At 39.5% G+C, this 17,082-nt stretch overlaps 1 protein-coding gene across 2 annotated transcripts in view; it reads right to left on the bottom strand.

Moving 5' to 3' along the window:
- Nucleotides 1–4,701, bottom strand: part of MAP3K20 (mitogen-activated protein kinase kinase kinase 20) — a 177,979-nt gene extending 173,278 nt beyond the window's left edge. For both annotated transcript variants that reach the window (XM_077751112.1, XM_077751113.1), the window contains exons 1-2: nucleotides 4,632–4,701; nucleotides 4,265–4,457 (exon numbers count right to left, since the gene is read on the bottom strand). In XM_077751112.1, coding sequence (XP_077607238.1) covers nucleotides 4,265–4,423 — 159 coding nt within the window. In that variant the 5' untranslated portion in view covers nucleotides 4,424–4,457; nucleotides 4,632–4,701. The remainder of the gene's footprint in view (nucleotides 1–4,264; nucleotides 4,458–4,631) is intronic.
- Between the last annotated feature and the right edge of the window lie 12,381 nt (nucleotides 4,702–17,082).

The following is a 17,082-nucleotide window of genomic DNA, read 5'->3' as shown; positions in this document are numbered from 1 at the left end:
TATAACTATTCTTTCTCCCAAAGAACAAAGGCTCTTTGTTAAAAGAAAGTCTACAATATGAAAAACTAGTTTCCAAATCTTGGCTTCTAAATATCATAGTCCCAATTCAGGTACTCTGGATCAGGGCTTCTTGAAGAAACAGCTGATCCCAGGAATGAGGTAGGAATTAGATGAGCCTGGAATATCTTCTTGTGCCAGGNCTCTTTGGGCCCCGAAAAAAAAAAAAAAAAAAAAAAAAAAATGCTAAAGAGTGACGGAGACACATCAAAAGGGCAAAGGAGCTAATTTAAAGGGACTCTTACTTGCTTAATCTGGATAATTTAAGCATGAAAGTAACAATAGTAATATAACGGAACATCTCCAATTTGAAAAAGAATCCGTAAGTCTACAATGCAAGAATAAACGAATGAATGGGTGAATAAGAAAGGAATGATCTCATTTATGCTAGAACTTTTCTTTCTACATAGTAGCTGTCATAACAACATCTGGTTGAAACAAGAATTGCCAATAGATGCTAAAAACATTGGGTAAAGCTTGTTGAAAGAAGATATTTACTTGCCTCAGAATATCTTCCAACAGCTTAATTATTAATTACAAAGGGGGAAAAGGGTATTTTTACTATAGAAAAATTGGGTAAACCCCTCTTAATCAAAAGTATTAGTATCACCAATAACAATACAAATGGACATCATAGTCTCCCACTAAGATATACCAAGGGCATATGACCTATGAAATATTCCTACCAAAACTACATTATCTTAAACTAGGCAAAAGAAAGGGAAAATAAGATAAACCCAAAATGAGGGCCATTCTACCCAACAGTCCTGTACTCTTCAAAAAGGTCAAAGTTTAAAGGACAAAGGCCGAGAAACTGTTCAATTAAAGAAGACTAAAACAGATACACCAATTAAACACAATATGTGGTCCTGATTGGATCCTGGGCTGAAAAACTGCCATAAAAAGGCCTTATTGGGACAACGGGCAAAATTTGAATATAGACTACAAGATAGGTAATATTATTGCATCAATGTTAAATTTTCTGATTTGATAGTTGTATTATGGTTGCATTCTTGGGAGATATTGAAATCCTTACAGACATTATATACATAGCATCTACAATTTACTCTCATGGTTCAATAAAATATGAATACATACAACTTAATATATAAAGAGAAAGTAAATGCTGAAAAATGTTAGTGGCGATTCTAGGGAAAGATATGTTAGAGTTTATGGTACTATTCTTGGAGGTTTCTCCCTAGGTATAAAAGTTATTTTTTAAATTAAAAACCACCCATATATATATATATTTTTTTACAAATAGTTTATTGTCAAATTAGTTTCCACATAACACCCAGTGCTCATCCCCACAAGTGCCCTCCTCCATGCCCATCCCCCCTCCCCCCCACATCCATCAGTCCTCAGTTTTTGTCAGCATTCAAGAGTCTCTCATGGTTTGCCTCTCTCCCTTTCCCCCACCATTTCCCCCTTTCTTCTCCCCCTTGTTCCTCAGTCAAGTTCCTCCTAATCCTCCTATACGTGCAAACATATGATATTTGTCCTTCTCTGCCTGACTTATTTCGCTCAGCATAACACCCTCAAGGTCCATCCATGTTGCTACACATGGCCAGATTTCATTCTTTCTCATTGCCATGTAGTATTCCATGGTATAGATAAACCAAAAAGAGGTCTTGGGGCACCTCGCTGGCTCAGTTGGAGGATCATGTGACTCCTGACCTAAGGGTCGTGAGTCCAGACCCCTTGTTGGGTACAGAGATTACATAAATAAAAAACCTTAAAAATAAAAATAAATAAATAAGTAAATAAAATGCAATCTGGAACTCAAAAAAAAAAACTACCCATATTTTAGGTAAATTCCATTTTTCTTTCTTTTCTTCTAACTTAAAAAAGTAATATATACTCACTAAAGCAGAGAAAAGTAATACATACTCACTAAATTAGAGGTCTACCAAAAAAAGTGAAAACAAAAAGCCTTCTTCTATCCTCTCACATTAGCAAAGTTAAAAGAGTTTGGTAAATATTTTCTCTACCTTTCACTAAGTTCATAAAACATATATTTAATCAGGTATCAAGTCACTCTTAACTAGGTACATGAATAAGCTGCAAACATATCTTAATGATATGTCTCATTGCTTCTTGGCAAAAAATGACCAAGTAACAGAAGACTGAATCTACACTTTGGGAAAAAAAACCCAGAGCTTATCGCCTTTCTCTTACTTAGAAAACACCCAGCCAGCAAGCCAACACATAGTTCACAAAGTAGAACAAAAATCAAACTAAGAAATGCCTATTTCCTTTCCAATACCTCCCAACCCCTAGCCAAAATTTTTTACATCATTTGATTCAAAAAGGGGGGATGCTTTGCAATAATTTACCATGTCTCTTTACCACTGACAATTACTGATTAATCCAAGCTCCAAAGCTGAAACTGAGTTTTTGTTTTTCCTAAAATTTAGGAGTTATGCTCCTACAGTTTTTACTATAATCCACTCAATTTCTGAATGATAACCATTTAGCTTAAATATCTCCACAAGAGCAGGACTTGGCAGTTTCCAATTCCTGCCTTCGTTCCTGTGCTTTCCTAGGTCATTCTCCTGGCTTTCTTAAAGATTAGGAAAAATAAAAATAAAAAACAAAACAAAGGCACTAAGTATGGAGGGGATGGGTATGGAATGAATAGATGGCAATTACTGTTTTCCTGTCAAAATCTGTTCCATGACTCAAAAAGTCTCACACCCAACAACCGTATAAGAACATGCCTGTTGTTCTGAAACTGCATGACCTAATGCTTACAAATATTAGCGTGCTCGTATACTTTTTTGAATATGGATTTGATGGAATTGGTTTATTTTCCATCTAACCTAGTCAACTATAGGTTTCAGAGTTAAGAACTATAGGACAGGGGGTCTGATTTCCTGGAATTCATTTGCCCCTCCTGAGGTAGCTTAATAGGTTTTTCAAACCTCTATTTCTCCATCTATAAAATGGGTACAATAATGCTTATCTGTAAAGAACTTAAGAGTTCACTAGATAAAAGAAGCTAGGTTCCATTTGGAGTAAGAACTGGTTTTCCTATTTGGCTACTATGAAAAATGTGTTGGTCAAGAAATGAAGGGGAGGAAACTTTTTCTACAAAGCACACTTCCATTTTGTGCACACACAGGCATTAAAAGCCATTGCTCCTTAATGCTTTCCACAACCTCTAGGTACCCTAAGGCAAAAATAGCTTAGTCCTTCTGACCTGGCTTCAACAATTGGAAACTCAGCTGGTGATCACACAGTCACACAGCACTGCTGGGAGGAAACGCCACAAAGTGCCGCCATTTGGGTTTCCTTCTCTAATCAATTGCTACGGTTCACTGACAGCAGTTAATGGGAAAAAAATGAAATCATTCAGGGGAGATTAAAATACATTTATAGAAAAGTTCACTTTAAAAAAAAGACATTAAAAAAACCCCAATAATTAGCCAAAACAGAACATAAATAGAAATGACCAAAACAAGCTCCAGAGGGTAGCTGTTAAAAGCTATCAATGCCACGGAGCCCCTGCAGGTCAGCTCCACAATTATCTTCATCTTCCAAGAACCAGACTGAACATGGGGACCAAGCTGTGTCATATTCCTAAGGAAGATGAAGGACCCACCAGGATTAGCCTAAGCCCCAGACTCTGGAAGCCAAGACCCTTTTCTGATTTTACAAATAGGGCAGCTCTCTGTCCAGCATCGGTTAATTCTTTATTAAACAAAGACCATCAATCACTGTTGGCTTCAAGTAGAGGTGAAATCCAAGAAGCCAGTGTTGTTTATATTTCAGTAGAAAAATATTGTGTTTTTTTTTAAAAGACAACTTCTGATGACCACAGATTCACAAAACCAAAACAGAGAATAAAATGCTCACACATTACTCTTTACTGACCCCTCTTGGCCGACCTAGGGAAAAGAAGAGCCTGAAGCCAAGAAAGGTCTGAAAGCTCCCCTTCCCCTCGCAGCAGAGAGCTCAGAGAACATTCGGGTCTTTTGTGCCATGGAAGGAAACACTCTCCGTGCAGATGACCCCTAGAACTCAACCCTAAAGCACACGCAGCACTGATTTCTATTTATGGGGCTCCCAGAATGGAAATTGGGAAACAGCCTCATGGATGGGCCCCAAAGGCCCTAGGTCCCTGACAGCCTGTGACCTCCGACTTGGTAGAAAAGCTTACATAAGCACGATCACCACCATTTCTGACAGCAGGGAAAGGCCTTACCTCTTTCTCTATTTTGAGCAGCTTCTTTACAGCCACCTCCTTGTCCTGTGATATCCATCTGGCTCGATATACACTCCCAAAACTTCCTCCACCGCAGTTTTCAAAAAACTGCAAGTCATCAAACTTAATTTGCACAAAGGAGGTACCGAGAGACGACATCTCATAATGACAAAGTATTAGACTTCCGCAAAATCTGCAGAGACAAAGAAAAAGAAAAGTTGGATTATAAATACACTGGAACAAATCCTCTGAATCCCACTGTAGATAATGTGTAACTTATGAAACTTGTGAAACTTCCAGAAAGAACCCTGAGGACTCAGGAGCAAGGACAACAAGGCTCTAAACAAATCGAAATGAAAACACTTACCCCGGCCGCCCATGCAAAAGTCGACAACAACTTGTTCAGACTCCGAAACACAGCTGTTCGCAGAGCAAAGGCTCAGATTTCCCCCCTGACAAAACCTGTGGCGGCACTTCCTGCACATCCCGAGCAGCTCTGCCTAAAGGCTACTGTGTCACCGGGTCTATGAGGAAGGCCTGACACACGGGAGGCACGCTTTCCACAGCGAGCTTGCATAGTTCTCCGGGCATGTGAGGCATGCCGGCTCTCCCACGGTGTGCTCACTTCACACAAAATATACATCACCTAAGCAACGGAGCATCCTGCCCCAAGGAGAGCCCAAATGCTGCACACGGAACACACATCCAGTGTTTAGATTCCAGAAGCAAGCGTTCAGCTCGGGGATAGAAAAGCTGGCCAAGTGTTTTCCACAAGTGGCACCCCGGACTGTATACTGTAGCAGGGCTTAATTAAAGAGGAGAAAATTTGCCCTTGATTACATATATTAAGTCATCCAAAGAACTCTGCCAAGAATGTAAAAAAAAAAAAAAAAAAAATATTATGTTTGTTTCCAGAGGAACAGATTACCTCTCCCAAAGATTATTACAGTGATATTTTCTGCAGTCTAAGGAGCCGTACTATTCTCCGGCAAGTGGTCATTCTTTGTACCCCCTGCCAAACTGCAGATTCGCAGGAAAAAACAAAACAAAAACATACAAACAAAGTGAGAAAATAAGGCACTAAAATGTTGAACCTGCATAAAAAGCAGATGGAGAAGAAAAGTTTGTATATATATTCTTACCAAATTGTAAACCAGAGTCTCACAGTGAGGGTGCAGAAAGACAAATCCATAGGTATACAAAAAAAACTGGGCTCTCCATAACTGGAAAAGTCATGAAAGACTTAAAAAAAAAAAAAAACCCAGGAAAACTTCTGGGGAGATTTAAATATGATGACTAAATGCAATGAATGACCACTGACTGGATTCTGGAACTTAAAAAAATCCACAGAAAGCATTATTGGGATTTTAGGGAGATCTGAATACTAACTATGTATCAGGTATTATTTTACCCATGGATAATAGTATTCTGGTTTGGTAGGAAGATGTCCTTGTTACTGGGAGATATACTGGGAGACATATTTAAGCACTATACCTACTACTTAATTTCAAATGGTTCAAACCCCCCTTACTCTCCAAAAACAGGGCACAGGTATAGAGACAGAGGAAGCAAATGTAACAAAATGTTAAGAACTGGTAAATCTAGGAAAAAGTTATAGGAGTGTTTCACTATTCTTTCCATTTTTCTGTGGGGTTTGATTATTTTCAAAATAAAAACGTGGAGGGGACAGTTTGTATCTATAAAATTGACAAAATTTCTTCACAAACAACTTGAAGCTTTGCTGAGTGATGTCTGCAGTCAGTTCAGAGATCTTAATGTGCAGCTGACTAGCAATCCCATTTTAGGAACATCATGTCACTGAAGAATGCTGATTTTTTTTTTTTTAAGTAAGCCTTCTGCCCAACGTGGTGCTTGAACACACGACCCCGAGATCAAGAGTCACATGCTGTACTACTGAGCCAGCCAGACACCCCAAGAATGCTGATTTCTTTAAAGTCAAACGCTGCTCTACTCTGGGGAGAAGGCGAGAGAGAGGACTGTTTGTTTATCCTCTAAAGTTTAAAAGCTAGCTTACTGTCCAGACAAAAATACAGGGGTGGAGAGGTAGGGGGGAAGCCCATAGTTAGTCCATACATATGTAAGTCACCAATTTACCTTACTAACTTTCGTTTCAATTCACATTCAGTTAATCATAGAAAAGAAGAAAATCTGGATAACATCTAGGAATGTGCCAAAGTAGGTACATAGAACATGCAAGCTAAAAAGTTTGTTCAATAAAAGGCAAAGCACTGCTTGCAAGATTCCCTGTGTCACAGATGCTAGGTCCATCTATATTGTTACTAATTGCTTTTATTTTTATCAAAGCATAAAAATAAAGTAGGACTACAAAGCTTGTATTAAAAAAATAGAACTCTCCTGCTCCACCCCTCCCCACACCCAATTCTCTCTCCAGAGGGAACTAATTTCAACTTCTTTAGCATTTTTTTCTGCTATTTACCTCCATATTTCTAAAAAGTGTGATCATATTGCTATTTCTTGATTGTTCCATTTCAAATATTATCTATTAACTTCTTTCTGTGGAAGAAAAGGATTTAGTTCTTATACATTCCCTTTACCTCCTTGCAAAGAAATATGTCACACTTGCCCAATCTTCCCAGCTTCCAACTATATTGTAACAGTTAAGTCAATAGTAGTCTGACAAAATAAATATTCCTAGGAATGCGGTGTAGGATTCAATGAATATTCCTTTCTTGGATCACTTTTTATTTCTCCTAGGGTTATTAGTTGCTGTTTTTGTGTTTGCTTAGCTTTTTATATACTTAGCACTTATTCACCTCATTAAACTCTCCCAAGAACTGCAAAACTCCTCTCAGTAAAATAAAAATATTGAGTAATTTGGAGGAGGATGTTCTATTTTTTCCTTAAAGACATTCCTCCTATACTCTTTATTTTGATTCAACCTGGCTGCAATGGTTGTTCTCTAGGCCTGACTTGGACTGGGACTTCCCTTCTTCCTAAAATTTCCTTTACCTTCTCCTCTGTGTGAGAACCTCAGGCCTTGAATCCCCTGGTTTCTCTGTTTTGACAGTGTGTATCTCCCATTAGCAACCTAACAGAGTACCCAGAATGTAATTTTTTTGAGAATCTGTGTGTCTTAAAATGTTTTCATTGGTAGCCTGGCTGAGTTTGCAATTCTAGGTAGGAAATAATTTTCCTTATAATTTTAAAAGTATTACTTCATAGTCTTCTAATTTCTAATGTGACTGTAAAGCAGCCTGATACTGCTCTGGTAACTAATCCTTTTTACACTATTTCTCTCCGAAAGCTTTTAGGACCCTGTATTCATTTCTAGAAGCTGAAATTAATAGAACATGTTTAGAAATGAGTCTTTTTCAGGGCGCCTGGGTGGCTCAGTCGGTTAAGCATCCGACTTCGGCTCAGGTCATTATCTCGCAGTTTGTGAGTTCAAGCAACACATTAGGCTCTGTGCTGACAGCTCAGAGTCTGGATCTGCTTCTGATTCTGTTTCCTCCTCTCTCTGCCCCTCCCCTGCTGCGTGCTCATTCTCTCTCTCTCTCTCTCTCTCTCTCTCTCTCTCTCAAAAATAAACATTAAAAACTTTAAAATAAGGAAGGAGTCTTTTTCATTCATTGGTAGGACATTCAGTGAACTCTCTCAGCCTGTACTCGCAGTGAACTCACATCTTTTAATTCTGGGAAATTTTCTTGCATTATTCCTTTACCACTTATAGCCACTTCTGCTTCTTGTTTTCTCATTCTCCATACACGCATGAGGAACTCCCTGCAGTTCCCAGTACATGCTACCCCTACCCCCACTCACATCTCCATTCCTTTGCATAAGGTATTTCTGCTTTGCGTGTCTTTCTCTTCCCAGGAAATTCCTGTCCCTAATTATCTGCTTCAAGTCTCAAGAGCAAATTAAATCCTCCCTCTGTGCCTTAGCACCTTTCTTTATCCATTCATCTTTCTCACTTACTTCCCACCTTTAAGGGACTATAAATCCCTTAAAAGGCAAAACTCATTTCCATTTACATCTGTATCTTCTTCTGCACCTAGTACACAGCCAGGAACATTGCACTGAATTTTTTCCATTCAAAAACTGTTGAATGAAAAATGAATGAATAGCTTCTGGCTATTCTTCCATTATATCTTTTACAACTAGAAAGATTCCAATCAATCAGACTAAGTAAAATCTGAGATCTGTAGTTTTTACAAGTTCCCCCAGAGGATTATGAAGCAAATTCTAATTGGGAAAACTACTGCCTAGGATTCTTGGGAAACTGAGGAGAATATGTTTGGGACTCCAGAATAAGGTGTCTATGAGTCCAAAGGAGAAAGAAGAAGAGGAGGAGGAGGAGGAGGAAGGAAGGAAGGAAGCAAGGAAGGAAGGAAGGAAATTCTTTTCAAAACAAACCTAGAGAACTGAACCAGGATGAGATCAATATGAATAAATCTAAACCTCAGGTACAGGACAAGACCAGGAAATATGGATGAACAGAGGTAGGATCAGTTATATTTGAAACAGACCTAAAGGTGCTAGAGGAAGGTTGACCTCTGAGTAGTATAGTTCTCCAGGACCTTCACTCCTTGAGATGAGGCAACTAATCATGTTCTTTCCAGAATCACTGTTACTCACTTTGTGATACATCATGCCATTTGCAAAACGGCTATGTATGAATGGGACTATGTAATTACTTGAATGTTTTATTGAGACCATAAAAAAATTAAGTCCCATCTTATTATGGAAGAGACAAATAATTCCAGGGTAGATGAATACAGGTTTAAATTCCGGTGAGCTCGGCAAAACATCATGGATTCAAATGAAAAACTTGATTGAGATTCCCATTGCCGTCTATACTAGTGTCAGACCACGTATAGGTTTCCCCCACTATCTGAAAGTACAACCTTCCTATGAAATCTTTCGTTAGCCAAAATGCTGTAAAGCAAGAAAGAAACTGCCATTAATTTACATGGAAAAACTGTGAGCATTTCCAGACCCAAAAATTAACTCCTCTTAGGCTTTTCTGGTACCTCAGGACACATCTTGCTAATGGACACACAAAATAAAATTAAGATAAAATAAAGTATAGACACTCTCAAACACAGTTCAAGCTATGGCAGCTTAATGCTAAGATGCTTAGTGTGGTTCCAGGGAGAGAAGCTTGGGGTACGTGCTGCCTCTACAACAGCTCAGGGCAAAACAAATGCTGAATGCAATGTTCCCCTTTTGCTTTTTTCCCTAAATGTGAAAATCACCTTCAGATTTCTGTTAGCAAAAACAGGTACTAATATAGGTCTTCCAGTAGCAAAGTGGTATAATGCAAATTTTCAAAAAGCAGAAGATACCTGTATATTTATCTTCCCCTTGAGCTACCTCTCTTTAATTTAAAATTACTCTAAGAGGGGCGCCTGGGTGGCTTAGTCGGTTAAGCGTCCGACTTTCGCTTAGGTCATGATCTCGCGGTTCGTGGGTTCGAGCCCCGCGTCGGGCTCTGTGCTGACTGCCAGCTCAGAGCCTGGAGCCAATTTCAGAGTCTGTATCTCCCTCTCTCTCTGACCCTCCCCTGCTCACGCTGTCTCTCTCGCTCTCCTAGAAATAAATAAAAAATATTTAAAATTACTCTAAGAGGATCAACTTATGATTCAAAGAATGGCAAATCTGAGTTGCTGATTAATCATACTTACAGCATCTTGGGGAAGACTGCTACCTGATCAAATCATGTTCTAATTTTTCAGATGTGTTCTCCAATGAATATGCCTGAATTTAATAATAAGGGTCATCTATATAAATGTATTTACATGGTATGCCCAATCAAATGAGGTTTATATCCCGCCATATTAAAATAATTGCTTTTACACAAGGCAACTTTTCTCCATGCAACAATACCCAGTCCCAATTTGGTAGCATTTTAACTTTTGTTTCCTAGACTCTCAGAGCTGCTTTAAATATTAGTAAGTATCTAGCACACAGCACTGATGGTTAAGTCAGAGGAGGGATAGCACAAAAATCAAAGCATAACAGGGTGTCACAGCACTGAAAATGTTGAAGATCACTAATGGGATGGTTGAGTCTAATCGTGTGAGTACATGAATAGTAAGACAACCTCTTCAACTTTTAAAAATTTTCTTAAAATTAAAATTTTAAAGATTTTTAACTACTAACTTAATTGCTGAAAGCAAATATATATATACACACGTGTGTGTATGTACACACATACATGTCACCATCAGTCAACTAGTAAAAAGTGAAACTGTATGAAGGTAGAAAACCTTGAGTATTGACTTTAAAGTTTTCCTCTTTCTAGTCCCACCCCAAAATGGACTTTTGTCCTGAATTAAAAACAACAAAATAAAACAAAAAAGACCCTAATGTTCTAACATTAAAAAAACAAGATTTAGAATTAAACAGATAGGAGTTTGAACTCTGTCTCTAGCTCTTGGTAACATTGAACCAATCTCATTTTCTGACCATGGCATTTCCAACCAAATAAATAATAAATTTGAAATCTCTTCCATTCTGCTACCAAATGTTTTAAAGTTGCTAGCTCAAAATTGTAAAGTTTGCAGAGTATTATTTGACTTCTTTAATGAATCTTACTTCTAAATACCACAATTTCAACACAAAAGCAGCATGGTCCAGGGAAAGGGTCCCAGTTAGATCCAGCAGTAAATCTGAATTTACTAGCTGTTAGGCCTTGGCCCAGGCATTGTACCTCTCTGACCTCTGTTTTCTCACTGGCAATAATACCCATTCGGCAGAGTTGCTGGGAAGTAAGAGGTGCTGTGAAAGTGCCTGGCATAGTGCCCAGCACCTAGTATACAATACTCAATACAGGGAAATTATGGTTCCCAAGTTATCTTAAGAAGTCTTGTTATCATATTTAGTAGTCATCTACTCCTTCAGCTTTCACCACTGGGTATGCTTTCCTCAATAGCTTTCTGCCCTGTGTTTTCAGAATTGTTTTGTATCTCCGTTAGTTTTGCAGAGCAATGATTAATAGATAAATGTACTACTGGTCCCTAAATTCTTATCTGTGTATGTTTTAATTTTTTCCTCACTCCTGTTTGCTGCTCTTGGTCTTCATCATTTTTGCAAGATCTTAGTGATTATAATTCTCTTTTAAATTATTTTTGCATAATGAGACTAAGTTATTAAAAGATGATACTTTTTTTTTTTTTGGCACTTTTTAGATAACCAGAGTTTCCAGGATCAATATATTAATTCAATGACTGCATTCACTCTGGTAGGTTCCTAGAATATACCTACTTACATGATGGCCACTGTCTTCCTTTAAGATCTTATCTACTACATATCAAATGGATTCAAGAAATTGCAACCAGCTTCATTAAATGCCTGCAAATCATAACTTATTTTAAAATTAAATCCACCTAATTAAAGGGCTAATAACTTTACTAGAAAATCGGTCTTTGGATTTTTTTCTGGATTTTTCTTTTAGGTTTATATGGGCCTGTGATTTCTGAATTCAGATTCTTCCTCTTTTTCTATCCCTAATTTACATTTTTCCTTTTTCCTTTCTTCACAAGAGTCACAAGTCTATTTTTGATGCAGTATAGGAAAAAAAAACTTTTATTATGACCTAAATCTGACCAAAAACCAAAATAAACAAAAAAAAACTTTTAGAAAAGAGCCCTTGACAAATTCTTTTGCCAACCTTGTTGCTCTAATATTTATTTATGCAAGTATTGTTTCAGTCTCCTTAACACAGATGAGTGAATAAAATAATAAAAATATGCTTTATCATCATGTGTGTTAAAACAATACCACTTGGATTATGGGTCTACAATTATTTTTTTCCTACAAGTCTTAGCTTCAAAACCTGAGGAAAGCAGGAGTTTGGCATGTATGTTCATAAGAGTAAAGTCAAAGATTCTAAGATTCTACTCGTGAACAGGACTGCTGTTCTGTTGTTTTTAAACCAACCAAAAAAGACCTGAAAGACTACCTAGCGGAGACTAGGTTGCAAATGGAACCAACCAGTACTTGTGTCTACCACAGATACCCCTTCTTTCCTCCAAGGCTGCCGCTGGAAAGCGACATATCCTGTAAAGAACAGGTTGAACTCGGTGAACAGGATCTTTAGTCATGGAGATGGGAGAGTAGACTTTAAGAATCTAAAAATTAGCTATTGTTTCCTTTTTTTCCTCTATGCCTCACCATACAAGTAACAAACTCCTCTAATTAGATCAAAGGTTAAAATAAAACCGAGCTAGTTAAATGAGACCTTATTTGTACTTTAATATTCAATTAATGAAAATGGACTTCCAGGACACACTTCCTTGCCAGAAATGTTGTTACTCCAGGCAAAACACCGGAGGAACAGGAATGTAGGAGGCAGAGACACTTTCAACACAGAAAAACCGTGTGGAAATGTGTCTCTGCTCAAATAGAAGCCCAACTAGGCAACGCGAAGTAGGTACGATCCATGACATGGGTCACGGCAGAGGTGCTTGTGTTAAGCGATTGGAGGCACGGGAAGAGAGCTGGATCAGAGGAGAAAGTAAAGAAGCACTGAGAGGACACATTTCCATGGGTTGGCTGGAAGAGGAATTTACAGATGTTTGGGGGTGGGGGTGGGGTGAAAACAAGAGTAAACAAGGCTTACTTCAGTCAGCAGGCCCACCCATCACCAAATGCGCTGCTTCTTGGCTCCTGTTTCTACCTATAAACGATTTTCTGTCAAATAGAAAATATCTGAGTACCCTAGCTGCTAACAAACAAGTACCGTCTTGGACTAATTACCTGGAACGAATGTTCCTTGAGAAGGGTAAATATGACAGTTAAAACATGGATGGGGCGCCTGGCTGGCTCAGTTGGTTGGGCGTCCGACTTCCGCTCAGGTCATTATCTCGCAGACCATGGGTTCGAGCCCCATGTCGGGCTCTGAGCTGACAGCTCAGAGCCTGGAGCCTGCTTTGGATTCTGTGTCTCCCTCTCTCTCTGCCCCTCCCCCACTTGTTCTCTGTCTCTGTCTCTCAAAAGCAAATAAAGACAAAAAAGAAACAAACCTGGTAACCTCAACATAAGAGGACAGCAAATGGGCATTGCTAAAAACAGAGAAGACCATGGAAGACCCTATATGAAGCATTGATCCAGAGACAAAGCTAAAAACTACAGAGAGAATCTCTGGTTATTAGAGTTACCTAAGAAGAAAATATGACACTCTGTGTAGTAGGGAGTTGCCTAACGCTGAGAGTGTTCAATGGGAGGTGGTCATGTGGAATAGGAGATTCTTGCAACAGCTAGAACAGTATGAATGGTTTTTAAGACCTACTCCAACCCTATGTAAAGGAACAGTGATGAGTGTCAGCGATGGAAACAACGGAGATGACTGGGCCATACTCCTAAATTTCTCCTCCCAAACGGGTTGAGAAGGTGAGAGTCATATTCCAGACTTCTATCCGACCACTATTCTTTCCCCTGTCCTCAACTTCTAAAGGCAAAGAGCTTTGTTCATGCTGAAAGCCATGGTAGAACCACAGAAAATAAAAACTCTGGATGATGATATACTATTATTCTTTTCTCAGCAAAATGAGATTGCATTACCCCATGCAGTGGGGTGGGCTGCAAAGCTTAATGGTGCACGTTCATTTATCAGAAGCAGGCTCATGCTCCCCCAGCACCGTGCATAAGGTGTATGAATAAACCCAGTTCCTACAAGTCAATTACCTTCAGATCTGGGGGGCTACACATGCCAAGTGTCTGCCTGTACTGGTTTGCTCAGTAAAGTCAAACAGTACAGAAGAGAATGCAAAATTCACATGAGCTTTTAAGATTAAATACAAGATTTTAAAGCAAGTGCTTGCTTCTATGGGAGTATTTATGGTTATTATTTACAGATCCCTGAAGAAATACATTCTTCTCCACAACAGGGTACTTTGGTTAAAAAAAAAAAAAAAAGTTTCATAAACAAAGACTTTTTCCAGGACCTTTAGATAGAGACTCTTGCCTTCTCTTTTTGGTTTTCCTATACAAAGTCCAGAAAGGAGAAGGTTAGTCCCTGAAAATATGCTGTGCTCAAAGCCAGCTATAAGAATGGTTCTAAATAATTTGGTTTTGGTTTTCTAGGTCATAACCTTACCTATTCATACAACTCCTGAGTTCCTCAAATTCCTCATACAGATATTTAAATGCGTTAACTTTCAAATGCTTTCCAAAAAATATTGTACATAAACACAGAGGTACACAAAGCTGCTTACAAATCCTTATACTCAAAGCAGGAGAGTAGCTATGAAGACCTCCGAGCCCTGCATTTACACATGGAGTGCGATTTGGAACAAGGCCAGCCACCAAGGGCAAGCCTTACCTGGGTATCGACGACATAAGCAGTTTGCTCTGCGTCTAACTTGAGAATGTGGAAAACAGTCCTCGCTACTCAGTTATGGTGGCTGAAGTTTTAAGTGCTGGTTCAAGCATTTCCATGTGCTGTCTCACAAGCTGGGTGCAGCAAGAAGGCATTACTGCGCCCAATGGACACATGACAAAACTGAGGATGAAGGGTATGAAAGTTGCCCAAGCCAAGTGCCTAACCTACAAGCTACACGACTGGATTCAAACTCAGGTCTGACTTCAAAGTTGTATCATTTTTCTTCACCATATCGTTTGTCTTTCTATTCACTGTGTCATTCTGCCTCTTCCTTCTAACCCACCTTTTTTCTTTCAACAAACCCTTTTCTTATTACAGTAATCACTGGATTGCTTATCATCCATCTGAAGTTCCATTTGAGGCTTTAATTTCCGATTAGCAATTGTGATGCAGGGTTAGGGTGGCAAAGCATGGCTGCTTTGTTCTCACAGAATCATCTACTGTGTTGGGATTATTTAACTGCTATTAGGGCATAATCGATGCTTCAGATGTCCGTAGGAGGGTCTGACACAAAAGCACCCAAAGTATCAGTCAGACCAATCTAAGCTCTAGCATTTACAGCTCTCTTTCCTTAACAGGTACAGTTTTCTGATCACAGCTGGAACTCTGTTTATTTGTGTGTTGTGGGGCAAGGTTAATAGCCACGAAAGAAGTAGCCTAAATCTTCCCCGCAGTAAGACCAAAAGGTGCCTTAGCTGTTCCTATTACATTTAGATAGACAAGACACCCTCCCTGTCAATCTGTCCTGGGTAGAATAAAATGAAAAACAAATGATCCAAATTGATTTTTATTTTCAATATCTCTGGATCCAGATATAAGGCTATCTTATTCCAAGAGGTACTATATCACCACAAACACCTTTTTCTGGTTTAAAAAACAAAAAAAAAAACATCGATTCTCTTCTCTCTTTTCTTTGAATCTAACAATTTCTAAAAACTGTCCATTTTTCTCTTTTACGCCCCACTAATAGTTGCACTCTATGTCTGACCTCTTCTCATGAAACATCATTGTAATTTCTCCAGTGTTTTCTCCGACTATTTACTCCACGCCCCTCATAACTCCTGTTTATAGTTGGGTAGCCCTGTCAAAGTCAGTTTCACTGCTCATTCCAGATAGGCACTCAGCCAATATATTGCCAATAACACTCACTCTTGTGCTAACTTAAAATACACAGTGCAGCTGGCCAAGTTTCCTTATTTGGCAAGAAGGTCCCTTAGTTCCCAAGATCTTTGACCATCCATTTTTAGATCCAAATCCTCCTGCTTAATATTTGGATATTTCTCTTTGTCTCTTTCTAATGTGTATTATGTGCTCCCTAAAAGAGTAAGATGAGATCAATCATCTTTGCTTTCATAGAGAAGGGTCCTTGTCATTGCACTGTGGTCATTTACTCTGGAATTATTGCCATTATAACTTTTGATTTAAATATTATTTTCCTCCAGGTTAAAAAAAAACTCGAGAAAAGTTGTTGTAGGAATTATGCTGTGAAAGACGAAAATAAAGAGTACACATTGCTTTATAAGACCATTTTCCCTTATGTTAATTCACCCTGTCCAAACAAACCAAATTCACGTTCATTTGCAATCTCCCAAATCTCTCACTACGGTAGCCAGAACTTTAAACAAAGGCTCTACAAATGACCAAAACCATAACTAAAATGCAACCGTCACGTGTTTTTTCAGAAACTCGAAAAACGACATGAAATTTCACTGTGGAGATCTGGGCCTACTACAAGGAGATCATTAACCGTCTCCAATCATCTGTTTCTTTTCGTCTTTAAAAGTGATTGTGGGTCGGGATCCACTGAATCCTCACTGCTCACTTCAACTGAGGTCAGGAGAGCAAGAAGCCTCTCCTAAATCCCCTTCAGGGATACACCAGGAATATACTATAGCAACCATCTGAGGCGATTCTAATACACCATTATTAATAGAGAGCTGTTTACTGCAGTATCATTGGAACGGGCCACGAAATGATGTTGCTTTCATTATTACCAAAAATACTAATTAAGTCCTCCGTAAACAGTGCTTATGCAGAGAGATCTCGAGGCGCAGCAGAAACGCACATTTGCAGCAATCGAACAATGCGCTGCCCCGTTTTTTAGGCCAATTCCAAGCCACCTCGCCGGGTCTGGGGCAAAGTCGGTCCGCAAGCTGTCAGGAGCTAGCGAGGCGTGGCGGCCGCCTTGGCGCTGCCCTGCAGGCCTGGGGACGCCACGGGGTCGCCGGGGGACAGCCTAGCCCCCTCGCCGGCGGCAGAAGGGGCCGCTGGAGGGGGCGGGCGGCGCGGGCTGCACGCTGCCCCGGGGAGGGCCGCTCGCGGCGGGAGAAGCCGCCCGGGCCGGGAGGAAAGCAGAAGTTCGTGGTCTCTCCTCGCACGCACAGCCCTCTGCTGGGAAGTGGCCTGCGCCCTGCCCTGATTTGGAAGACTCGCGTTTCGCCTCCCAGAAGTG

The sequence above is a fragment of the Crocuta crocuta genome, unplaced genomic scaffold (assembly GCF_008692635.1).
Source record: "Crocuta crocuta isolate KB4526 unplaced genomic scaffold, BGI_CrCroc_1.0 scaffold219, whole genome shotgun sequence".
NCBI classification, from domain to species: Eukaryota; Metazoa; Chordata; class Mammalia; order Carnivora; family Hyaenidae; genus Crocuta; species Crocuta crocuta.
Note: the sequence above shows the minus strand (reverse complement) of the source record. Positions and strands in the feature narration are given on the sequence as shown.